Source organism: Oryzias latipes, chromosome 15, assembly GCF_002234675.1.
Source record: "Oryzias latipes chromosome 15, ASM223467v1".
Taxonomy (NCBI): Eukaryota; Metazoa; Chordata; class Actinopteri; order Beloniformes; family Adrianichthyidae; genus Oryzias; species Oryzias latipes.
The window spans coordinates 15,369,351-15,396,592 of NC_019873.2; the positions used below are offsets into that span (position 1 = coordinate 15,369,351).

The following is a 27,242-nucleotide window of genomic DNA, read 5'->3' on the forward strand; positions in this document are numbered from 1 at the left end:
TGTTCCACTGACTCCAGCAGGGATTTGCCTGTTAAGCAAATAAACTGTGAGCAACAGAGAAACCCAGAGGTCAACACTGTGAAAAGGAAACACTTTACTGTTCTAGACCCAAACCAGTAAAGCACAATGCCCTTCTCCTGTTGTTTTCTCTGGTCTTCTCAGCAGAAGATGTAGCTGATACATTGGTTTTTGGCCAGTTTTAAATGAGGAATATAGTAACTCATTAATGCATTAAATTGCAGCTGTTTTTATGATCATGAAATCTTACTCCCCAGGTCAGCCCCCTGAGTCTAATTTTTTAAATCTCATTTAAACGAATAGGAATTATTTAAAAGATGTTTTAATTAGTAACAATCTCCACCAGTTCTGACAGAATGTATTAGTAAGTCAGTTTTACATACTGACAAGGCAAACATTGTACAGTATGCGAATGGTATAAACGGCACCAACTTTTGAAGGTAGCCTTCACATGCGTATGCATGCATATTTTTTTCTTTAAATATGATTCTTTATGTTTTTAATCTTTGCATTACGTATTGTGATGAATGCATTCTACGACGCACTGGAATCCGTCGACCGGCTTCAGCACGTCAAATCGTTTCCTTTCTTTTAAAGTAAAATTTACAAAGATTTATTTATGTTTCTAATCTTTGCACTGTTATTTATTATGATTTTAATGCATTTTCATGTTTTGTGAAGCACTTTAAATTACTTTCTGTATGAATTGTGCTATACAAATAAACTTGCCTTGCTTTGGCTTCCTTCCGAGGCTTCCAATACTTCTCAAGTTGACATCATTTTAAGGCTACACTTTTGCTCTCGCCCTTTTTAAATCACATAAACACTGTAAAGAAAAAGAATACATAGAACAAATCAGAAACACAAATGGCTAAAAGCTTGAAAGCTGCCATATAGGTAAAAATGGTGACATGAGAAGGTGTGAGAGTATGTTGGATTATTTTACAATTGCTAGAGGGACTATCAAAATAAGTCAAAACCTTTTTAGGCAATAACCCCCCATCCCAATAAATGGGCATCTTTTGGATTTTATGGTTAGCCTTAATATAATTGATTTGCTCCTGAGTGCAGAGCATGAAAGTCAATCAGACTAAATTATTACAACAATCTTTTCAGCCTTGTTCTCCAATTCAATCCAACTTGGTTGACTTTTGTGGAGTGCAAACAAGGAAAAATCCAATGTCATTAAAAACAAAATCTATGAGTTATTGCCTGACAAGAACTAGGGAAGTAAAAAAAAAAAAGGTACCAATTAAAGTTTGGAGTTCTTTAGGGGGGAGCATATGCGATTTTCCAAATCACCCGCTTTAAGCAAAAGAAAAAACATGAGTTTAACAGAAACAACAAAAGTGTATACAGACCTATTCATGCACACACTTTCCCACACTCCCAGGGATTGACTAGTATTGATTCCATGTAAATGCTACTGATTGTCTCACACTTGGGTCTCTTGTATTGATTTTTTGTGTATGTGTGTGTGTGTGTGTCACTGTTTTGTGAATCAGATCCTGTTGTTGCTTTGTCAAGAGCTGAGGCTGAAGTGGAGCTCAGTGGGGCCTCGTGTCCCCTGATAAAACAAAAACAAATGTTTGTATCACACAAAAAAACCGATACAAATGTAAAACAGCATTTACATTTGAATTATATTATCTATTATCCATAAGTAGAACACAGTTTTTACTTAACCCCATTGGAAAATTGAAGTGGCATGTTGTGGCTTCCAAACATTGTAAGTCCAGACTTTAAAAACCTTAAAAACTTTTAGCTCCTCCCACCAGGACCATCATGTCAGAAACTCATAACGTTTGTTCCTTTAATTTAATGTCCTCTCATGGATTCGGCATTGTCACCATTTTGGTTCCAAACTGCTAAATCACAAACTTTGACCTTCCCTAAGTCAAGTGAAGCCTGCAGTTCTTAAGATGCTGTTGTGCTATTCTTTACAACCTCCACAATGAGTCAGTGTTTTCCTCTTGGAGTCATGTTGGTATGGAGGTCCTATCTAGGACAGTTTCTCACAGTTTCAAGCATACAAATTTATGAATGCTTCTTATCCATGTTTAGTGCTGTCCAAAAACGTAAAAATATAACCCTTTTATAGGCTCATAAGTAAGTAAGCAAGTAATTTTTATTTATATAGCGCCTTTCACAGATAAAATCACAAAGCGCTGAACAATAAACAATATACAATCCAGTAAAAGCAGAAAAACAATCAATTAGATATAATGTAAAGCAAAACTAAATTGATGAAAAATAAGCATAGAATAAAAGTAACAATAAAACTAGTCAGCTAAAAGCATTTTTGAATACGTTGACATTCGTGTGTCGGCCACACGAAGGGACAGAGGGAGGGCATTCCAGAGTCTGGGGGCTATTCCCTGGAATGACCGGTCACCTCTGGTTTTATACTTGGTCTTAAAAATCTTTAAAAGATTTTGATCTGAGGATCGGAGGGCACGGCTGGAAGCGTAGGGACAGAGGAAGTCTAATAAGTATTTTGGGGTCTGTCCATTTAAAGCTCTATACATGTAGTGACCTTGTTATGAAGTTGAAAATGGCAGCATTAATGGTTATTTTGTTTTATATTGACATAAAACACCTTTTTATCTGATTAAGTTTTTTCAAGTGACAAGTTTTCTCTTAAAAAGAAGCTGCTATGCTTATTACACTCTTGTTACACATTTTGCAGCTGTTATATTTTCTTCTTCTTTATAAAGTCATTACATTGCCAATACATTGTGTTACTGTAATATCAAAATACTGATTACATCTTTTTGACACCTAAGAAATAAGAATAACTTTTTTTCTAACATAAGACGTTGATACGAAAAAAGCTTAACTTTTTGTATGTTAAAGCCCCACTTCAATCATATTTTGATCAATTCCAAGTCTTCTGTTGATTAGACCTATGCCATTTTTAGCCCAAATCAAAAAAGCCTTTGTAGTTATCTAGGACATACTTTCTGCAGAGCTGCAGTAGTTCGTATTAAATTTGTTTCTGAGTTGTGGGTGGGACTGTTGGCACAGAGCAACCCCCCTTCCTCTCCCCTATTTACGCGGTATTGCACTAGCACACAGCCCCTCACACCCCAAACCTATGATGGCGAGCAATACTGGAGCTATCCAGCCGTACAGTTTTGAGCCGGAGATCAGGGATTAGGGAGCTTGTGGCCCGTCCACCGTATTTTCTATGTCACATATAAGCTCTTTTTCAAACTGCATTTTTTCATTTTGTACTGATTCACAACAATCTGAGTAAAGAAATACTCAGAAATGCAATCTTGAGCTTCATTTTCTTTATATATGTTCTCCGTCATCAGAAAAATGCCACAAGAACATGTTAAAAACACCAAAAACACAATTTTCACCGAAGTGGAATTACTCAGAAGTGGCATTTTACATTTCTGTCTTCTGACATTTATTTGTGTCTATGCTCTCTTCCAACACTGACACAAAAGCAGCTGATCTACTGTTGAGCTATGAGCCATGATTTCAAATGAGATGTTGAGACAAAATGAAAATCGTGTTCACAACATTTGCGAACCAAAGATGCTCATCAGGGCTTCAGAAACTCAGATATGGCTGTAGTTAGGTTTCAGAGATGATTCATAAAGCAGTGTGATATTGTACTCCACTTTCAGGTCAGCAGTCTTGTTTTAAGTCTAAGTGTCAGTTTCACCTAAATTGTCAATATGTGAAAATAAACAGAATTGTGAGTGTTAACATTGGGGTAAAGAAAATAGTTGATGGGGGATTTATTTTGAGATTTATTTTTCTAAACAAATTAATGGCTGGTTTGTGTTTGTTCACTCATCTGAGATTTATGGCAACTACTGAACTGCTTTGGGAGGTGAGGTTGCGCACCAGAACACGGAGGATTTGATGGACGGCTTCAGCGAGAGATAGGGGGAGTAAGAGAGCTTTCTAAAGCATCGTGGGCGGGTCTATTGTCAGGGGAAAAAAAAGGTGGTGGGGGGGGGGGGGGGGGGGGGGCTGTGCGCCTTGTTTTAAATCGGCATATGCTCAGGAAGTGCATTCTGTAGTTTAGAGTCAGAGAGAGGGGAAGGAAACCCAGGCGCAGACAAAGAGCTTGCTGGAGTTTGTTTACTTCGTCTTCACATTCGCATGAGGTGGATTTTCCAACTGATGCGTTAGTTTTTTCCTTCATGCTTTAAAAAAACTGTTGGATTATTTCATTAAATAGTTTTTTGTCACTTTTGTGATCAGCTATTTTGGACACTTTGGAAACTGTGGATCATACTGAATCTGCCATTTCATTCCTGCACAATTAAAGACACTTTGGCATCAAGTCATCTTTGGAAGCGGGGATGTATTGCCACTACGATGTATAATTCCTCCAGGTAAGTTCGGACACGGCGGCGGGGAGTGCGTCAGCGCGTCTGTCATCTTGTGCCACCGGGCCATGCCGGCATGTCAATCGTCACGGCATGTCATTTTTCACGCCGCTTGCGTTTAGACCATAAACTGCAGGTCTAATATTTTTGATCAACAGTCGATTCATTCACATTAACAAAATTACGCGTCAAACTTGTATTTATGCCTTAATACATATCAAATTACAAATGGCATTGTTTTGGATCACAAATGATTTCGACCCAAATTATTGACTTTATGATGTTGTCCTAAAATGTTCGCATAATTTATTGAGGTTATTGATTGAGATGCTATGATATAACAACATTTCCTTTATGTTTAGTGAAAATGCCTATATTTGTTTGGAAGAGTTTGTTCAGAACCCATCTCTTCGCCCTCGCCGGTGCTTGGAAGCGCAGCGCGCCGTCTGGACTGGCATATCAAATGCGTCCTCTTTTGTCGCTTTTCACTCGGAATGAGGACAGTGTGGCGCCTAAATGACAAACGTTGGCCCGTCTGTCACCGAGGGCAGTGCGCATCAGGTGCGCATTATTAGCAGGTCAGAAAGGGTCAGGTAGCCATGTTTTCCACGATAATAACAAAGCCAAGTTTAAAGTGGCGTATTTATTGACAGGGTTGTTGGTTTTTTGTATGTTTATTTATGACCAAGCAAGCTGTCACTGCTTATTACAAAAATCAAATCTTCTCTTTACGCTCAGCCTTCTTGTTATTACCTCAAATAAAACTAGAGATGATGAGGTAATTGTGCCATATTCTGGTGTATACGCTGCCTGTGGGAGGCGCAAACGCACTGTTTGGGTCTGGATAAAAGAAACAAGAGCATAATCCAGCAGACAGGAACGTTCCACGTGACAGCTGCAAACCTACTCAAATGTATAAAGTCTAAAAATAGAAGCGAAGCTTTATTGTATCTTCTGAAAAGTCATTTTCTCTGTGTTATGAAAGTCTCCGTGCGCAAAGACGCTTCTTGTGTTTCTTATATAATACGTTGACGACGCAAAGTTCTTCTTGACGCATTTCCTTAAAAGTTTGTCTCTATAACTCTTCAGCACAAGCGGCTGCGTTTGCTTTCTGCCTCTGGCGTTGCGCGTTTCCTTCCCTTCTGTCTGTTTTCCTCTTGGCGCAGTAGCTTTGCGTGTCCTTACCATTTGACTGTGCGCTCTACACACGTACTTATCCCGGGGTAAGATCTCCAACGAGGCTGGCAGGAAAAGAGTAAAGTCTTTTGACTGAAGAGTCAGTCACTGTTACATATCCCAGTTCGCGTCCTTTCCTCGTCCTTTCCATGCGTAAAATGTGCGCAGGTGTTACTTTTTAACAGTAGTCGCCCTTTACCTCCGGGAATCTACTCAGTTCCATCTGGGCAAACAGGAAACGTGTTTTCAAATTGTAATCTTTAGGTTTTTCTTACAACGCTTTAAAATTTCTTTTTTTGACGACGACGTTAACACGAATTCAATAAGCACAAATGATTGCATTGCCTTATATAAACATGGTCATTTATATGCTAAAACTTTCAAATGAAAGAAATATGCTGTAAGATAGTAGAAATGACCCTCAATTTACGCGTAAAAAACCTCCAAATCTTCAAATTTCTGCCACTCTTTCTTTGTGACGCAGATAAGTGACCCTGGCCGCTTCCTTCATATGGAATACGATTGTTTTCATAGTTTAAAGACAAATAAATGCTTGCCTCAATTACACTTTTCTGGAGGAACTGACACGCAGCATTGGACGGGGAAAACAAACTCGCAAAACGCTCATAAAGGCAACAATTTAATATCAGCTGCTCTGGGTTGTGATGTTGGATAAAAGCCAAGTACAATGGAACAACATACTTCCGCTTAGTTGCTGTAAAAGGTCGGTGGATCTTTTCTGCCATGGGAACGAACAGGCTCTTTTTTTAAAGACATCTTTTCGAACTTTTCTTTTGTGATTCATTGGTGCCCCAAACGTGACAAACGGCAACGCGCATCCAGATTCAGCAGAAAAAGCGAAGCTGTAGGTTGTTCGGGCATAGAGATGAAAGCTCCGACTGACGGTCCCGCTCTACTCATTCAACAGAACACCGAATCCGTCCGATGGCTCGAGCGAAGTAAAGGCGACAGAAGGCAGCCGCGGCGGACTTCCAGCATCCGTCCGTGCTGCGCGACTCCCTGCGCAAACAACATCCAGTCTGAACGACGGCGGCGAGCAGAGCTCTGCGCAACTGACTTCCAGAGAAGAGCCAAACTTGCCGTCCACAAAAAAACCCAATTTGTCCTTCCCTCCCCCTCGCCGTCAGTCCAGTGGATATTTCTCCAACGATTCGCTTCCGAGCTCCCCGCTCCTGTCGAAGCCAGCGACGGCTGACAAAGCCACGCAAACACCGAGCCCCACCGGCCAGGTGATGGGCCACGCCTTGCAGTGCCTTTCTGGGGCCGGCAGAGGACCCAGAATGTCGCGGACGCACGGTGAGCAATGACGCTTTAAATAAAATGATCATCGGTGCTTTGAGTTCAGGTTTGTCGTATAAAAGTCCACTGATGATTATTAAAACTATAAAAGCAGCACCAGCAATCAGCGTAGTCATTTGCTTCTAAACATGCCACTTCTGCAATCTTTCTTCCCCTATGGTAACTAAAACATTCTTCATTCAAAATTATAGGATTATTAAGATCTGACTTCTAAGAAGTCAAACACTTATGCCTTTTAAATGGTACTCATCACAGCTATCAACTTGGTCTGGGTGTTACCAGTGGCTGCAGCTTCTGTGTGGGTGTGCAGCAAACATCAAACTTTCCTTTATCTAAGATTTGTGGAGGGGGTGAAGGGGGAGTTTGGTGGTGAATGTAACTGATAAAGATGCACCAATCATGCTCAGGATGTTGAACGGCCATAAAAACAAACACCCCTCTCTTTTCTGGATCCCTTTCAGGGACTTTTTTTTGTTGTTGTGGCTGGAGGCACAGCTGTCATCTCTCTGCCCCTCTCAGTTTTTCGCTCGGTCTGATTTATTATGTCGTATTTGGCACACCTGTTTGCGTTTAACGGCAAATCGGACATACAGATGTGATGCAGATGTAACGCAGTTCTGCCAAATCTGTCTATTTCCATGTGTTCAGTCCGCTGTCTGATGAATCCACTTGAACTGAAGTGAGTACACCCACCAGAAGTGTTGCTTGTGCTTAAAAGGAGTTTTCATCTTTTTGTTTTTTTTCGGGACTTTGATCTGGTTGTGAGGAACAGATTTATGCGGTGTGATAATGGCTCTGTGTTTATTCAGACCTTTTGTTGTGTCAGATGTCACAGCCTCAGACTTACAGCTGTCCTGACATGCAACTGAGTCAGGTTAGCAGAAAGGGAAAAGGAGTTTGACTACTGCCGCATCCATCAACACTATTACGCCAGAAATGCTGTGGGAATTACTAGGAAGTCACTGAAAGAAACTATCGCTCTGTTTTTGGCTCAGACATAATTAAGTAAAGGCCAGCCTGTAGAGGTGTGTTGGTCCATACAAGAGCACAGATTGCTGGACAGTTGCATGGTCTGCATCTGGTGTAAAAAAAGTGTCAGGGTGTGATTTTCCGATGACAGTGAATCAAAACAGCTCAGTGAAAAACCACATGATAAACTGAACAATCAAAGTGCTTTACAGGACGGACTCTTCTTTTGGCTTTCTGCTGCTCCTTTTAGGAATTGTCACAGTGAATCATCCTCCTCCATCTAACCTTATCTTCTGTACCCCCTTGCCTACACCAGCCACCCTCATGTACTCCCCAACTACATCCATTAACTTCCTCACTGGGTTCCTCTACTGTCCTGTTTGTGCTCTGTATGATTAATTTGGGGCTGGGTTTATGTTGAATGCCCTTGCTGACACAACCATCAGATTTACCAGACTTGGGACAGGCAGATCAAAGCACTGGATTGTGCCTCCTGGTGATTGCATTTCAACAGGACAGACTATAGATGAATATATAAATCACGCTTTCAGGTTCAAAGTCTTTGTGTTCCATTTGAATTGGTAAACCAACAAAAAAGTCCATACCACCTGCCAAAATCTCTACAAAAAAGTTACCAAAACAGACTGGTTTGGATGACCTTTGAGTAGTCTCTGAGACAGTTTTTGACTTCAGAGGCAGAGGCATGTGTCCTTAATCCTCTGACATTGAAAATGTGGCCGCCGATACCTTTAAGACATGGTTTACTAACGTAAGGTGTTGCATAACAGCGCAAAAACACCTTTCTCTCCAACATAATCAGTTAATTTACGATATTGCATAAGCACGTCACTCCTGTAGTGTTGCATATCAGCGCAAAGCTACTTTTCTGTGTTCCAGAATCCACTGAAATTACATCAATTACATGAAGGTTTGAAGAATTACGCTAATCAAAAGAATGTAAACACTGGAGCTAATTCTTCAGTGTAAAAGGGATAAAGTGCATAAAACGTGTTTTCCTTTCAAACTGAAAAAATTAGGAATGAGAAATGTTGCAAAAATAAAGTTTTAAATCATTTCAGTAGCACTCTCCTGGCATAATTTAAATGGATGTTCCATAATTTATGTTTTTTATTAATTATTTTTCATGGTACATATTAAATGTTTAGAGAAAAAATTGGCAAAATGTGAACTTTTAAAATGTTTTAGTACAAGAACATTGTTAATACTTTTTGTATGTGATATATTGTATCATAAAAGCCAGTTAATTACATGGCTTTCATTATTTGCCTTCAAACGTGTTTTTTTTCTGTCAATTTCTGCGTTTAGCTTTCAATGACATTGTTATTGATCCTTACATGGTACACACAAGGCCCATTAATGCCCTGTTACCTTTTAGTCTTGGAAAGACCAAGATCCACATCTAATTATTCAGCCAGTGAAATAAAAACTAAAAAAACACTTTCATAATTCATTGGTTGGCTCAGCCAAGATCATCATGATGATGGAGAATAAAAAGTTTTAACTACAAACCTATAAAGCCAGACACATCCTGAGTTTTCTGCTAGGAAAATTCAGAGATAACTGCTTTTCCAGTGAATGTGCACAAACGAACACCACGTTTTAAGCAAGACATATGGTGGTCTGTCCAATTTTGCACCTTTTCACTAAAAAGCGGGAAAAGGTTCCACACAGCCAAATAAGTCATGCACCAGTTTTTGGGTCTTTGGTTTTTCATTGAATTTGATTAACATGTTTTCCTCTCGTCCCGTTCAGGTTCTTTCCATCTTTGTTTTCTCCCACATGAAAATTTTGGTTTAAGTCGTATCATAGCAACGTTACAGAGCCGACTTTTTGATAGCTGGTGACCGGATTTAGTAAAAACTTATATTTACTGCTCTCTTGGGCATGTACAGTGTTTGTTCAACTGTTTAAGGAAAGAGCGTTCCAAGTCAAAACATTTCTCCACCAGCTTTAGGCTGTTTAAAATGTTTGCACTGAAAGTGAAAATAGACATCAGGTTTCTTTTCTAGAATTTGAAACTGTAGTGTCTCAGTTTCCCTTTTGAGGCTTGAAATATTCGCAGAGCTGCTCATTTTTGAACAATCTGTGGGTTTTGTGATGAGGATGACAGAAAATTAAAAAACACAACACTGACTGAAACGCATGACACAGGAAATAAAGAAATTCATGAGTCATTGACTCATTGTGCAAAATCTTGTGGTTGGAGCAATATTGTAATCTGGTAAGGACAAATGTAGACAAAAGATCTCTTCTTGACTGCAAGTCTTTCACCTGAGTGGAGACTTTGAAAGATTAAACAGAGCAGCTTTGTCTGAAAATCCCTCAGCTTTGCTGAAATTCCTTTTCATGTTTTTTTGAGCAATTCACACACATGAACAAAAGGGAACCCCTCCACCATCATGTCAGCTCTGGTTTTGTCGATGTTTGATTCAGCTCAGATGGAGCTACCAAATAGTTTGTGGAATTTTCATCACCTCCCACAGCCTGAATCTGGGTTTCATGCTTGCTGTTTACTTCAGGACAAAAAACAGAGCATAGCACGCAATCCTGTCACCTCCAGCAACAGTGATCAAAAATAGTGCTCCATTGGGCTTGTTTACATCAGCCGAACTTTAAAAAAAAGAAAAAAAAAAAGAAGACTCCAGTTTTTAACTGCGGTGCTGGCGGCTGAATTTGCCTATCCTGTTGCTTGGTAACTGACAAAAAATGTGCCTGGAGGTTTAAATATGGCACATAAAAGAACAAAATAGCGCACAAAGTTTATGCCCTCATAATGTTTGTATGTCCAGTTTTTAATGATTTGATAAAGTTTTTATTTTTGCTTCTGATTCGTCAAGTAGGGCATCAGGTTCAGGCACAGAAAAACACTCATGGTTGGAAACAGCAAATGAGAAATTTCATTTGTCTGTCATCTCCTCTGTTTTGGCCACAAACAGAACATATTTCCCCGCCGATGATAATGGAATTTTGTAGGCAAAAAACAAATAAAGAACTCTCAGTGGGCTGAACAATGCATCCGTAAATTTCTGGATATTGCAGTCTCTGTTTTTATCTTTCATTTTTCATAAAAGCAGCGATTACTTACGCTGATTACCTATTGTCTCTTTTATTTTCCCTCTTTGCAGCGAGACAGACTAGATAGCAGTCAAAACACTGTGGTGTACATGTGTGTACGTGTCAGTCAGTCATTAGGTGTGCATGTTCGGCAGTCAAAATAGGCCTGCAGCCCTTTTGTAAGATAGAGACAAAAAAACTACTGGCATCTCGAGCGGTCTGTTACATCCATGAAGACGCAGAGGAGATGGAAACACAAACAAAAGTTCCACATATTATCCATTATGTCAGCCCAAAAGAAACATCTTGCTATCAAGATACATTTGTCTGTGTTTGAGGACAGGCAAAGTGCAGAAAAGTTGGTGTATTTTGTTTGGTATTGGGGTTTGTGTCATATCACGTTCTTGCAGCATGCAGGAGAAACATACTTGAAGTAAAACAATGGACTTTAAGGAATTCTTTACTTTGGAATTCACCAGATTTAGTTTGAGCCAGTGGGCTGCTTGTAAGACTTATAGATTTTGCCTAAATCATTGAACCAATCCAAAAGAAATTTGCAATAGGAACTAAGCTAAGATCCTTAAATAGTTCAAATGTTATTGTTCAATATAGGTATTACTCAACAAGAGCCCTTAATAATCCATCTTTCATACCTCTGTGGATTAGTAATCCAAACTACAAGATGTTAGTTTGGCACTGTAATTAATTTTATTTCCTTAACAAACAAAATTTTGAGCAGGTTTACCCATACTGTACATTTATTTAGTATCATTCACTATTTTTACAGATTAAGGTGATGTTTGGGGTCTTGTTTTTCACTGCTGTTATCCCCATATCTCTGACCTAAAACGCTTTCAGTCTGATTGATTAGCCTTTTCAGTATTGTAGGATGTGAGAAATATTAAATCTGGGTTTCACAGACGTAATTATGACTCATTGAAGGGGATCAGCTAGAGGTCAGAGCCTTTTAGTCATACTGTACTTCCGACTAAAATCATAACAGATTAACCACAAAAACTCACGCATGTACTTACATATTTTAGGCCTACACATATATTCACCTTTTTTGTATGAAGAAAATAGAGTTGTATTAATGACAATTTTCTTTTTTTTTAAATTGTAAATTAAAGAATGAAGTTGTAAAGAAGATGAAAAACTTTTATGTTTTGACATTCCTAATAATTAGGTGTACTTTATCTGCTCTGTAATTTTTTTGCTTGCTATGTCTGTAATCAAATCAAAAGAAAACCAAAAGAACATTTCACTGTGTGGGTTTAATGTTTTCATTCATTTTCTACAGTTTCAGTTTTCTAATGTTTTTTGTTTTTTTTTACGTTACCACTTGATAGACTGGACCAAATTTCTAAAGTTGGTTCTGTTGAAACTTTCCATTTAAATTTTTAACTTAAGGGGACATTCTTGCACAAATGTACAACCTAAGTTTTCAAACTAATTCATATCAGGTTGTAGTTCGGTACAGTCAGATGTGTGCAATTATACATTCTTCTTAAGTAAATGCAAACAATTCCCCTATTAACAAATCCATTATTAAGCCCTTGAGGAATTTTAAAAATAGAAAATTTGAGCAACATTCATGGAGATTCATAAAACAATTGCATGTAACCAGATATACACACTGTTAAATGTGCCCTTTTTTTGTTGTTTCAACATAGAAATACACCAAAAGAAAAGTTTGTTCAGGTAGCTATTTTAACCTGTGTTCAAGAATCACAGCATGTTTTCCATATGTGCAGCCCTAATTTATAACTGAGTAAAGTAAAGAGTTAACATAAATGGCATGTTACAGTTGTAGTCCTATATTTACCGTACTTTCATACATTTTAGTTCCTCTGCTGTTTTAGCAAACGGTGCAAGGTATTCATTAAGTGTCAAGATATTGATAATGAGGTTTGAGAGTCTTTTCAAAGGCTCAGATTTTGTTTGATTCCAATATATATGATAAGCATCTGGGTAAATGTGATATATCAGATGAAGTTTGCAGATAAATGTGTCATTTAGTTCCCTGTTCTTTGTTGCAGGATTGTTTCCCAACCCCTCTAGGAGGCAGCGGGGAAACTTAGTTAGAGCCATGCAGGAGGAGCAGGCAGAGGCTTTCGGACAACAGCTCCGTTTAATCGGAGATGAGTACAATCGACTACTAATGCAACGGGTGAGTATTTACAGTTACCCTGTGCTTGTGTATGTCGGATTAAATAATGTGATTGAGACTGCCAAAAAAGTCATTTACAATGGAGTTCTGTGAAAAGCTATGACAGCAAAGCATTAGTGACCACTTTATTCTTTTGTAAAAAAGGAAAAAAAAGAAAACTCCTCTATGATCACGCCTCATACTGTAAAATAGCATATACCTTCAATTCACAGCTGATGATTTGTGTGTGGGTACTGAGTTGAGTTGATCATTTTTGACAGATTGAGGTGTTTTCAGATTCTGTGGTAATAAAAACATTTTATGCTTGACTACAGCTGTGTGCTTTGGATTAGCTTCAGTTATAAGTCATGCAGCCTTTTTTCTGGAGTTTAAGAGAATTACAGACTATGTTACTTTGCAGAGGAGATGATTGCCTTATCGCCCAGCATAAATCTTCCAAACAGCTGTAAAGTTGTGTAGCTGCATTACAACTTTATTTCCTCTTTGACTGTGTTTCCTTGGCAATATTTCTCCATGTTGCATCATCGCAGTTATATTTACCATCAAAGCCCTGACTGGAGCTTTTGGAAGATGAATAAGGAGAGGGAAGGGAGTCTGACCTAGTTTGAACTCACTTTAATCTCATTAGAGTGGGATCTCATGGGTGGGTTGGAAAATTATAGCAAAAAAAAGTCTAAAAGGACTTGCTGATTTCTGTAAGGAGTGGAAAATTTTCTATGTTCATATTAGTGTGGCATTCATAAATGTATGTCGCTGTGTGTAGTGATAAAAGCACAGCATCTCATTTTCTTTATTTTCTTTGAAATTACAGTCTTCCTAAATAGAACATGCTATGAAAATCCTTAAGTTTCAAAATATATTTAGTGATCATCTGTATATCTTTTAAGATAATCCCTGGTCCAGAATCCATTGCCAAATTTTCTAATATCATTAAAATTGATGATATGTCTGCTTTATATGATTCTTATCAGAGTATTAAATACAGCAGAACAATGAAACTGAAATTACTTTTTGACAATCTGACAGTCTAATTCATGTTTGTTTACTTGCAAAACTTTAGTTATTTGGTACCAAATTGTGGCTTTGCTAAGAAAAGATTTGACTTTTGGCTGTGGCCTTCCTGTCACTCATTTTAGCAACTTGTGCTTTTTCAGAAAAAAACCCCAATACAAGACAAAAATCAATATAGTGTGTAAACTTGGCATTGACTCCAGAACTGACCTAATTGTTTTTAATACTTAAAAATAATGAAACCAAGGATTAAAAAACAAGAAGGTACAATAAAACAAAGATAAATAAAAATGTTAATATGAACAAAATTACAACTAAAAATAAGTACACTATTTTAACAGCTGAATAACACTTCAGGAATTAGGAATAAAATAAAATACATTAAAGATATGTGTTAAAAACAGTGATTAAAAAGGTCTTTAAAACAAGGCTTAAAAACATCAACAATGAGGACCGTTCTTATTGGTGGAGCTTTTTCCGGGATCTTGGAGAACATTGAAATGTCTGTGACATTTATGGTCAGCGGTTAACCTTAAAAAAATTTTGCTGTATCATTTAGTATCGCTGAAACATAAACCAAACAAATGTAGAAATGCGCTTGGTAGTTGCTGGTCTTCATTGGCTGTGTGATAACTGAAAACTAAGACGACTGCTGATTGTTACAGTTTTAAGTTTTATGCAAACCTATTGGGAGCTACAAGATGAAAAAGAAAGCTCTGGTTTACTTTGAGTTGCATAAACACAGTGTGATATTGAAGTTCGTTGTGCATCTTTCTGCATCTTTTCAGGCATTACGTGACTGTGTTTATCTGAATTTCAAATTTATATGCAAAAAGAAACACTGTTTGGCAAATTAAAAATCGCCAATCCTAACATGACCAAACTGCAATTCATTCAGACTTCTGAATCTTGGAGTTTTGGTGTTGCCATTATTGTGTATTGTTGCTTCTTAAACTTTAAATTCCTAAAAATAGATTTGAAACTGAAACCATTAAGCATTTAAGAAATGTTGATCTCACCAATACTGATTATTACATTTACTTTACATTTAAAATATATTTAGTAATCTGACCAATTGGTGACCAGACGTAAAAAAAAAAAAAAAGGTTTTATACAATACACAATGAAATGCAAAGCAGATAGAGTTCATTAATGTGATAGGAGTCATGTAGACCAGGTACGCTTACATAGTGTTTTCAGCAGTCAAAAAAAAGAGACGAAGGGTGAAAATGGGAAACAGGTGAGCTGAAAAGGTGATAACCTGTGCTGTGTGCGCCTTTGTCTTAGTAGCCACCTTCTCTTGATTCTGCTTTCATAATTATCAGGATCATGAGTATTTGTGTTTGTGTTTGTTCGTGAAGTAAAATAGCGAGCTAGACAGAGAAAAAGTGTTGTACCTGCTTAGTCGTCGTACCAATTCTTGTGCTAAGTGCTCATGGTGCACAAACCTTTTTTTTTTAGCTCAATATGGTATAATTTAAAAAATAAAATAAAGGAACTGTGTTGTTGCATGCAAGTGGCTTAGCTGAACATATAAACTAGGGTCTCTGTATTTGGACATGGATACCTAAAAGTGTAGCAGCAGCTGTAGATCTCGAAACAACCAGTCTCTAGACACTAAGATTCTTATTCTTATCCTTTCCAGGAGAACCTGTTGTTGTTTTAAGAAATCTCATTGTTTTGTTCCTGCTCAAACAGAAAAAAACTGCTTAAAATAGTTTGATCAGGAAAACAAAAAGATAAGAGTAAAACTGTTACCGGTAAAGACAGAGACTTTACCGAGACGAAAAAATGTCCTTTGAAATCATTGCCGTCATCTTGCAGAAATTCCAAGCATAGCAGTTCTTTACTGGTTTAGAGGTGACAGGAAACATAAACTAAAATGGAATGATTCAGACATGTGATATTTGATGTGGCTTTTCTTCTTCTACCCTTTAACTGGCATCTACAGCAGAATATCTCCTTGACACAATTTCCTATAAGCGACCCAAAAGCAAAAAGGATTTCAGGTAAAATAAGATACGCTGTTTTGTTTGGTACACAAGGGTATCAAAGAGCAAAACAAAAGGTCCACTCTGATGAAGGGCAAAAGATTTTCTGAGACAGGAAGTCGCCTGATTAGTTAAAAAATTCTAATAAATGTAGCTAAAATAGAAGAAATATGAGGAAAAAGTCCATTTTTGTAGGGGCGGAGCTACAAGAGGGCAAGGGCGGCCAGCTACCCACACCAGCATAATGGTGTGAATTGTGATAAAGGTTTAGAAATCATCAAAACAACCGTCTAGCTCTGCCACTGTCTTGATATGATAAACCACTCAGCAAAAACAACACAGACAAATCACTTCCTCTTCATAGAAGTCAGATTGATCTGATTCAGATCAATTGAATTTGGGCGAAGATAACTATTTATTTTGGAGACAAAACCATAAAAATATCTATTATAACTTCCTTTAAATTGATTATTTACTTACCATTACAATTTGTGTGTCTCCAAAGATAGCAAAATGTCTTCCTAGTAGGACAGTGAAACCTGCTTTAAAACAGAGTTATTAGTTCTAACTACCGGTATGTGTGTCATCTAAGGGTAACAAAAGGCAGATTTTGTGTATTTTTATTGAGATAGGATCTGTATAAAAAGGGGGAACATGAGACTTTACCTCATTTAAATTGTTAAAAAGAAAAGGCTGTGTTAATAATGATAATAATGATGCGTTAATTGCTTCCGATCTCTCTTGTGTTTTATGAGGTTCTCACAATTTGTGGGTAAGAACTTCCTAAAGAAGTAAATGGGTCATGCCAAGCCTTTTTGCAAAAGTAAAGTCTCAAAAGGGTTTTAGGGATGTAAGGGGGTCTCGTTGTTAAAACCATTTCTGGAGTAACATTTGTGAGGAAGACCAACAAATGCAAAATAACTGGTGACCTATAAAACTAGATAATGACTAATTTAAGATTGGAAAAAAAAACAAAGATATTGAAATTGCTAAATTGTTGTGTGTTGGTTGTGTTATACTGTAGCAAGTGATACATTTTGCGACAAATTTATGAATGCCACACAATTCTGATCTAAAAGAGACATTAATAATAACACCAATTTTGCGGGATAAAAAGTGTGTACTAATTTACTAATTTTAAACCTCAACTGGTGTTGGGGCCCAGTGAGATAATGTTTTTTTTAATCAATGTAAAATGTTTTTCATGAAAAAATTCCATTTGATTTTGAAATGTATGAGTGTCTTCCAAGGTTTTATCTTTTCAGAGAACTTTTAGAACTTTACTAAATGTGTTATTAGCATAGATCCAATCTGACAAAGCTAAATCCTGGTTTACTCAGTTGTGCAGTGAAACAAACTGACTTCCCCATCAGTCCTGCTGACAGAAGAGCTTAGTTTGGTTTAGAGCCCGAAGAGTGACACACAGATGTGCAGAGCGTATGAAGAATGGCACACGAGACTGACGAAGCTTAAATATCAGACGGAAATACAGACGCAACTTTAATTGGTCGTACAAACCAACATTTTATTATGCCCAGAGAGTAACTAAAGGTACAATATGGGATCAGTTACTGGCTTTCATAAGTCTCCGTGTCTGTCATTCCTTTGCCCTCATTTCATTTGAGCCTCAGTAACTCTGTGTCTCTGTCTTAGTTAAACATTTGCACACTGGCTACACTATTATGTGTGTGTGTTTTTCAAACATCTGTAAACATGCTCAGCATGGTGCCTATGCACACATGTGAGCCAGTAAGTGTGTGTGTGTGTGTGTGTGTGTGTGTGACAGCTTAGTGTTCGTGACAGTGTAGTTTTTATTATGGCTCAAGCCTGTAGTTAAAGAACTCTCAGGGAGCAAAGCACAAGGTTTAATTATCCTGACCAAACACACACAGACACACAAACATGCAAACACACCCACATGGACACACACACACACTCTCCCTGTCATCTTTCAGTAAGAAGGACAATCCTTTGTCCCAAAGACTGAAATAACCATCAGGAACATTATGGAGCAGAAGGGTGTCACTGGCTGGCCGCTTGTGTGTTTGTTTTTGTGTATTTAAGTGCACGTTGAAAGGCAAATGGCGGGACAAAAACAATCTTTTTAACCCTTCTTTAGCCTTTTCTGTCAGCTAGTCCTGTGAATCTCATCTGTACTTCATGCAAGAAGCAGAACATTAAGAGGAAATTGTGGCAGGAAGTGATTGTACAGGTGGATTCACAACTAAGTCACCATTGCAGACCTCAGTTAGGTTGAGAGACAACTGCGTCGATTTTCAGGTTAGTGTGGTGGATTGTAAGGGCATGCTCCACAGCCACAATCTGTGTTTCCACAAAATCATTACATGCACGTTTTGAAATATAAAACATAAATGAGGCAAATTGCATACTTTAAATGGAAAAAAAAGTATACTGTCAAGAAGATTGTATGCAGCTTTGAGGCTTTTTTTGAGCTGTGGATAAAAATACTTGTGTAAAGAAAGAGATGGAGAAACTAGAGACAAGTAAGTTGTAGGGGTCATAATGATGACCCCTACAACTTGACTTGAAATGAGTCCAAAACAAATCAAAAGTTTACCCTTTTTTTTTTAAAATTATCTTTACACCATCTTTTACTTTTACTCGACCTGTGCCTCAGGTCGATGCCACAAATCTTACGATCAAAGCTGCAGCAGGTGATGATGACTTGTACTTTTGCAGGTGGAATCAGCATTAAGATCACAGTGGAAATTCTGAATATTAGTTATCATGAAAATGAAGCATCATCCTGTATGTATCCTGTAATGGAAAAATAGCTGCTTTTCTATGTGTGTGTTTGTGTGAGTTGCATGGAATTGTCTCCTTGTTCCGTTTTTGTTATAAAAAAAAAGCATTTTGATAAAGCACTTGAAAAGAAGTGCAGAGTTGATGAGGTTTCATTGTGCCTCCTAGAACAGGGTAGTAATCTGACAAAACTACAGTCCATTTGTGTGTGTGCATGTTCTTTTGAGGGCTGTTTTGTTTTGAGAGCTATTTTGAGACGCAGCATAGTAAGCTGTGGTAGCCAAATAAAATCACATGAGCATTTTGGAACTGGTTGACTCAATGTTTCCACTTTGAAAAGAAAGAAGGAAGAAATGCAAGAAAGCAAGTAGAGAAGGCACAGTCAGTTGTGTCACTTCAGAGTGTTTTTGGTGAGAGAACTATCTAACTGAGAAAATAATTAAATTTTTTGAATTTTAAGTTTATTTTAGCTCCTTGTTTGTCAGTATATATCTTAACTTTCACAATAATCTTCTTTTAACTGTCTACTGCATCAAACTTGCCCTAAAAGGTTGAAATAAATACTGTCACATCTGTATTTTAAAGTTTATAATCAATAATTAATAATTGTAATAATAATCTGCGGAAGCCTCAGACTGCTTGCCATCAAGCTGGTAGATCTATGTGCATTAACTGTGCTTTTACTTTAGCCCAGCAAAACATATTTTCTAAAATAAAAATCAGCATGATCCCTTGCATTACTTAAGGTCATATCTTTGGTTTGTCTGTGCACTTAAACAGTATCATATAGACTGTATGTGTTTGTGTGATGTATTATAGCTGGTTTTTCTGTTATGAGATCATGCAAGGGGTTGCTGAGGTCAAGGTTTAAAAGACCAGCATGTGTCAGCTTGCACATGCGCTTTGTCTAATCTCTGATATATCAGATTGGAACGTCAAGGGTTTTGGTGCATATCAAACTCTCAGCTTTGCAGTTTGTCAGCTGAGAAAAACAGCTGTTTCAAGTTGCTGTGGAAACCAAACCCCTAACCCTATATAAAATATATATAAAACATAACTCACCATCTCTGCTGTGTTTGTTAGCTGTAAGTTTCCTTCCTTTTTTATATATCAATGAAACAACTTTGAAGATTAACTTTTATTGATGCTTTTTATACCTATTATTTTAGCTTTTCACCTTTTGTAATCAACATTTATCCAAAATGTAGATCGCTGTCTTTTGGCTCCAGCTGGAAATTCTTGAATTTATGTCAACACTAAACTCTCAGGGTTGAATTTTTTTAGTTTTAGGTTTTATATTTTATTCCCCGAGTCTAAAAAAATAAATCAAAAAGAGGGAGTGCGGTCAGTGTTTTCATCTGGAAGCTGTATTTTCAATATATAGAATTTGAGACAGGCTTTATGAGCTCTAAAAACACAGCTGAGACAATAAATCACTAAAACAAACTGCAGTTTCTTCTTGTTTATACTGATGTTTTTCAGGTCAAACTCCAGCAGCTTTGTAATAGTAACCAAAGGGGTTAATGCCAACATTTGATCTGTATGATGTATTCTGCACTCAAATAAAGGCAGAGGTTATTCATTTTAGCTTCCACCTCAGTGTTAATGTGGATTTATGGAACACAAAAAATGCAGATATTAAAATGGAATTGCTAAACAATACAGTACTCAATAAGTTTCATTTAGACTAAAGAGATTAGTTTTTTTTTTATCTTTGGTTAAATATTTCTTAAGAGGTGTGTCCTCAGATGTTTACCTAATGTTGAAAAGTCTGTAAAGCAATGCTTACAGGAACAAATATGTTCTAACAGAACAGAAAGGAAAGCAAGTCCTGCCAAAATAAAAGGATTTTCCCACATATGCCTGCTAGGCATTTTTGCAGTTTTAAAAAAACAGAAACATATCTATTTTTTTCTGGTAAATATCACTTAATAGTCCAAAATTGCAATACAACGTCTACTCTAAATCAACCATACTAAGATTGGGATTATAATCCCTGCATCCCACCATCGCCCAACAGCAACCCCCTGATCCCGAAAGGGATATAGCGGGTTAAGGAAATTGATGGATTAATTAATATCTTTATTGTTGTTCTCCACTTTACAAGATGTATCCTGCATGTAGTGAGATCCAATGTTTTATTTGTGTGTGTGTTCCTATATTCATGTATTTTTTTGTTTATTACTTTTTCAGCTGCATACATTTTGGAAAATGTCAACTGAGATCAATTTTGAAAAGGTGTAATCACAAGGTTTGTTCGCTACTGCAGAATCAGCACTGTTCATTGTTTTAACAAAATTTTGAGCAGATGAACATCTAGCGGAGTACATTATGATGTTATATAATAATTAGATGGCAAACAAATGAGAATTGTTTCTAACAATAACACCTCACTAGGAAGTAGGTCAGTTGGCAAACAGTTAAAAGTCCCTGAAATCTCTGCAGGCGTCACAGGCTCAAAATTCTTTTTCATTTTACAGGAAATGTATTGCTTCTGGTTGGAATTGCATTACACGAAACTTTGTACTTCCCCAAAAAGTTATGTAAAATATTTGACTGAATTGGAAGAGGTGTGTTAAAAACTGCAAGCATAGCTTTTTACTAGCCTGGTGAAATTTGCATATTTTTTACTAAAAGGAACTGATCAAAACCTCTTGCCTTTTTCAAAAACAATTTACTGCGTTGAGAAATGGTAAGAGGCTAAAAAAGATTGGAAAAGTTGATCTTAAAACTTATTAGACAACTGTTCCTTTAAGAAAAACATTTGAAACATTCTGAGATCCTTACGACATTAGTTTTTTGCAGTTTGTCATTCATTTAAATTATTGCATATACTTTTGCCTGTCAAACCCATTTATTTTTATGCAGAAATAGTAAAAAAATGTTTGCAAAGTGGTTAATAATAGGGCTAATATTCTTCTGTTCACCTGCTTACTCCTCTGGAAAGAGCTTTCTGTGGTTTCTGGCACTCTGTTAAACTGCTTTGATTTGCCTCTTGCTGTTATTTTTAAAGATCCTGTTTTTAAGTGTGCTTTTACACCCGTGGGGCTTTTTTGCAGATGATGTGTTCATGGCAAGTGGAAAAACCTGATTTGGGCCTTTTTAAGATTCCATAGCTATTATTGTGGGAACTTTTAAGTACCAGGTTAAGATCTTATCAAAGCATCAGTATCTTAGACTTGTTTTTAAAGTCACATTTGAGAGCTGAAAATTTACATGATATCACACAAAATTATAACTTTCTATTTATTCATTATTTTCTTTGAATTAAAGAAGTAAAAGCATGCATTTTGCATTTGGAGATCTCTTTTCTCAAAAGCAGGATCTTTGTCTCTTGCATCCAATTTCTTTGTTCCCTGCTTTAACTTGGAGAACAAAACACATTCATTCATTCATTCATTCATTCATCTTCTTTACCGTTTATTCCTTTTCGGGGTCACGGGGTTGCCGGAGCCTATCCCAGCCACTTGGCCGTAGGCAAGGGATGCCCTGGACTGGTCGCCAGTCTGTTGCAGACAAAAAAAACATGTATATCTTTAATTAGATGTCACTAGGCTAATGCCTTTGCTTATCTAATTAAAGATATACAAAAACATATATATATCTTTAATTAGAAAAGCAAAGGCATTAGCCTAGTGACATGCTCTCTGGAGGTCGGATGCCAGAGTGCACAGCAAATATTAACTTCACTCACAAGATTACCAGTACTCGTATGAGAATAATTGTGGCATTGTAATGTAACCCTTGTGCTATCTTAGATGACCCCACCCTTGCATTGACGTGTTATTCCTGCCATGACAAAGGTGGATAAAGGTGGAAAGATTTCATGTAATCCATGGACACCAGTGAAGATCACAAATCATTGAAGAAAAAAGTTTCAGCGCGCTGTCTAGTGGGTCTAGATGACCCAACTCCCAATGTTAAAGTGCCTAGGATAGCACAAGGGTTAATCCCATAGATCTTTTCATTGTTTAATGCGAGAAAATTAAAAATCAAGTCAGCACAAAAGCAGATGAATGATATGAATTCTGACATGCTGCAAAATCAAATTTCAAAATAGATTTCACTTTTGATTCGTTATCTTTCTCATATAATTGTAGCCGCCGTTCTTCTCCTTTGTTTTTATAAGACTGTAAAATATGACATTTATTTAATGTGTTCGCCGATGCTACATAAAATGAAACCATGGCACAAGTGTGGAAAGAATAGAAGGAACACATGAGATGCTTTTTGATGAGCCCATATTCTGTGTAGAGAAGCAAACATGTATTCAGACGTGCATTCACACCTGGAGACGCAGAGAGTAAAGAGAGAGTTGTGGCAGGATGTCGAGAACTATACTTACCTGTTTCCTGTGGATGTAAACATTACAGTAAAGGTGCACCTTTCATTTTCAAACATCAAGCCATCCCATGCTGTTTATGTGAACATCTGATGTATATCACAAGGCGCCCAGTGTTATGTCAAATGGCTTCATGTGCAAATATCAATGCAAATTATTCACGGGGACCTAGACAGCTTTTGGACATGGTGTTCCACTTAAATGACATTGAATGATGGTGGACTAAAAATAGATATAGTTTTAGTTAAACATTGTTTTTATATTTATCTGATTTGTGAGTATTACAGTATTTACAGATTTCTTAGTAAATTATCTAATGAAGTCAGTAGGTGAGGAACTTATTTCTTTTCTCTAATCTGAATGAAAATAAGGACCAAAACTTCTGAAATAAGCTGGCAAAGAAGTAACTCGAGGGCAGAGACTTATGTTATTTTTTGTGATTTCTGTTTCAGAGGGTGGCTGCCAGAGAAAGAGAAGATGTGATCCCTCTGAACCTCCTGCGGCACATCAACCAGGAGCCTGTTACAGTGCTCTGCGTGAGCCTAATGCTCCTCGTAATCGGACGGATAATTTACCTGCAAGGCAGTTCAAACGGCCAAAACCACTCTCAGGTTTAGCTTTTGGAAAACCCAGCAGAAGTAGCAATTTTTCTTAAATGTGTTTTGTGATACGTTTTGATTTTTTTCTTAGTTTTAGTGTTGGGCAAACTTTTTTGACCTTGATCCCTCCTGTCACGGACTCTTTGTTTATAATGAACTCTAAAATGCTTGGATTTTTACTGTTGCACCGCTTTTTTTTCTCTTCATATTTACCAAAGATGCAAGCTTTTGCACTTTTTTCTAGCGCATGGGTGGTTCAGTCACCCACAAATGCCAGTGGACACCCCACCTATGGAAATGTGCCTTGTACAGTTTTGTGTTTACTTCACACATTTTTCTAAGGCCTATCTTTTTTAATATTTGGCAATAATAGCTGTCATAATTGATCAACTTGTCAGACCCAGGGTTGTTAAATTACATGGGTCCATTGTTTATTTTGTTTTTCTTATTATTTCTGTGATGCTTTATGCCAATGCACACTCTATAACATTATGGGAACCCACTGGACCAACATTAAAGTAGGGATCTAACATTTTTTGTACTATACCTAGCCCTTTTAAAGAGTACATCTCCACTTACTCATGAATAAGTGTGAACTGACCTCACCCAAAACAAAGTTTCATTCATTTTTTAAATTAGTTTGTCATCTTTTGTAAAGCAATTGAAGCAGTTTGCTTGATATGCAACAAAATCATTTAACAATTGCACGTTTAGCTGGCCAGCTAAATGGCAAATCTAAACCTTTGTTGTTAAAAGTGGAAAAACTTTCAGTCATTTTCAAATGTTTCCAGGCTAAAAAAATACTGCAAAGAAAAGCACGAAACCCTTCCGTATTTTTTTTATAACAGCATACATTATCTGTAATTACAACGAGGCTTGAACTTTTCTACTGCGAATGAGATTGTGAAAAGGTCTTCATAACTGTTACCAAACAACCCAGTTAGCCAAAAAGTCATGAACTGGTCATGTATATCCTCTTAGATTTGACATCATCCAGGCTTTTTCAAACCGTTTTCGTTTTTTTTCAAGCTTTTCTCATATCAGCTCATTAAATTTTTTATAAAATTTGGCTAATGGGGGGTAAGACAACTTATGGTTCAATGGTCGTCTGTCATTTAAAGACCACAATCACTGTTAAATTTGTACTCTCTAGTTGATCTCAAAGACAAAATGCAAAAAGTGCATCAAAATCCACCAACTGGATAATAGTCTTGGATAATATTTGTCATCAAAGAAGTGAAAAAAGTTTTGGAACTATAACGTCAGAAGTTTATCTCATCTGAAGAGCCTGTGAGAAAAGCCACATAACAAGCACATGGTGATGTTATCTGGCTCCATTTTCGTTTCCAAACCAGCCTCAATGAGGAAGTGTTGGTGTCATTCCTTTTTTGTAGTCTTTAGGCTTTGTTAAATCCTAGAGACTAGACATCATAGTCAAGATATTTTTTGTTTTATTAAGATTTTTGTACACTTGGTGACAAGATTGTTGCACGTCTGGTGAACATCTTTTATTGATTTATTTCTGCAGAACTTAAACTTTTGATTTCCATTTGGTTGCTCAAAAGTTGGAAAAATGAAATGACAAACATTTTGCTGTACAGAGTCTGTGACCTAACAAACATCGCTAATTCATTCTCACAAAATAGTCATTTGTTCCCTCGAAATAATTGTGACTTTTTATTTTCAACCGGAAATAAACTATACTAATTTGTGGGAGCGATTTAATTATTTTTTACCCATGTCAGGTCACAGTTTTGCTGTTAGAGTAAACACAATCTGGAGAATCAACTTTTTATTGAAAAATCATTTAAGTAAATGCACCTCTTACAATGTTACCAACTTCAAAAATCATCATGTTAAACCTCTTAGAGCTGGTCTAAGTGGTCCATAATTGCAATGTGCAATTGTATAAGTTTATATTAAAGTTATACCAACTGATTTTGTAAAATTTTGACAAGTTATCAAAGGTATATTGGAGCTGTTGATGATGAAACTCTCAGATTTTTTTATTTTATGTCATTTTTCTCAGAATCCACACTTTGATATGACACCATATTGAAACAACGCAAAAGTTGAAAAAAGTTGAATATTTTTGACACTGCGTGTCTTTGGAAATGCAAAGAGCAAGTCTTCCTTTCCGTTTAGTCTCACTGCTTCTCCTCCACTGTGAGACTATTCGTGCTGTGACTGCATCTTAATTTCTGATATTGTGCCATGTGAAACCTGCAACCTCATTTTAAAGTACTGTATTACAGCAGGAGTGTGAGAGGGAGCATGGCTGTGAGGAAACTGAAAGGTAAATTACTGTCTTTTGAAACTGATATGGAAACTTTGCTAAGTACTGATTTTCCTCTCTGATCTCAAGGCGTTTATGCACAGACACAGCTATGACATGCAGGGTTTTATTGACTTATCAGCACCTCTGGAGCTGATTTGCTCTGCTGATTTCAGGTTGTTCAATTTAATAATTAGTAAAGTTTTCTTTAAAAAAAATTTTTGTTTTGATAAAATGAAAAAAAAAAAAAGCATTGTAATTCTTTTATGTGCCTACGGTTATACATATACTTGAACAGAAGCATAAGAAAACTATTTTCTTGTAGTTGTGTTTTAAATAATATCAATAAATGCAATGTTCAACTGTCAAAAGAAGGAAATATAAACCGCAAGCATAAAAACGAATTACTGCCACAAATGGAAATATCCCTTTTTGTTATAATACCAGACCAAAAAAAAATAATAAAACGTTTTTGGAGATTTTTCAAAAATATTAAATGTCAAAAGTGGGAATGTTGATATGTGTTGTGCTTTTACTGAAATTGCTGTACAAAACTGCATCTGTATATATCTAACTGTTAAAAGTTAATATAGAAATGAATTCCAGATGACCCAGTAAAATTGTAGCATTACAAATTATTTACTGTTTGATAGCTGGCATTGTAATAATACACTGAATTTATGTAATTTTCTTGATTTCATTGCTTTTAAATACTGCCTGTATATAGCTTTTACATTTTTTGATAATAAAATGTCCAAAAAACTGTCCAATTTGTATATCTTTCAAATCTTTTTTTTTATTTTTTACAGTTATACTTGATGGATTCATGGTCATGAGCAGGACATATTCAATGGAAGATTTTTGTATTTGTTAACTTCTCCTTGGTGCCTTCCCTCATAAATCTTTAGTTAACTTTAAAACCTTGCTTAAGTTTCATTTTCTTTCTCTTTTTCTTTAAATATGTGTGTCTTTGTGCGTATGAGTGTTGTATTAGGAAGGTTGGAAAGTACAGTGTCTTCAGAAACACAAGTTTGCATAACTATATCTGCCACAGAAAAAAAAACATATCTGAAGGTAGTCGAGTCAACATTTTTGTTATAATTAATTGACTGATTGATGGACTGACTGATTTTTAGAGTCTTATTTGGTTTTTAACCTGGGATTTTAGGGGAAATTTC

At 36.7% G+C, this 27,242-nt stretch overlaps 1 protein-coding gene and 1 long non-coding RNA gene across 2 annotated transcripts; one reads left to right on the top strand and one right to left on the bottom strand.

Moving 5' to 3' along the window:
• Positions 1-748: 748 nt before the first annotated feature.
• On the bottom strand, positions 749-6,484 carry LOC105355772. The gene is made up of 3 exons (XR_002291822.2): positions 5,559-6,484; positions 1,268-1,585; positions 749-844 (listed from the first exon to the last, which is right to left on the bottom strand). It is a non-coding gene; the product is annotated as an uncharacterized LOC105355772 (long non-coding RNA).
• LOC105355771 lies at positions 4,026-26,831 on the top strand. Its single transcript, XM_011484267.3, has 4 exons — positions 4,026-4,379; positions 6,478-6,866; positions 12,953-13,083; positions 23,643-26,831. Exons 1-4 carry the CDS (start codon positions 4,363-4,365, stop codon positions 23,805-23,807), a joined length of 702 nt encoding a protein of 233 aa, XP_011482569.1. The 5' UTR covers positions 4,026-4,362; the 3' UTR covers positions 23,808-26,831.
• Positions 26,832-27,242: the final 411 nt, after the last annotated feature.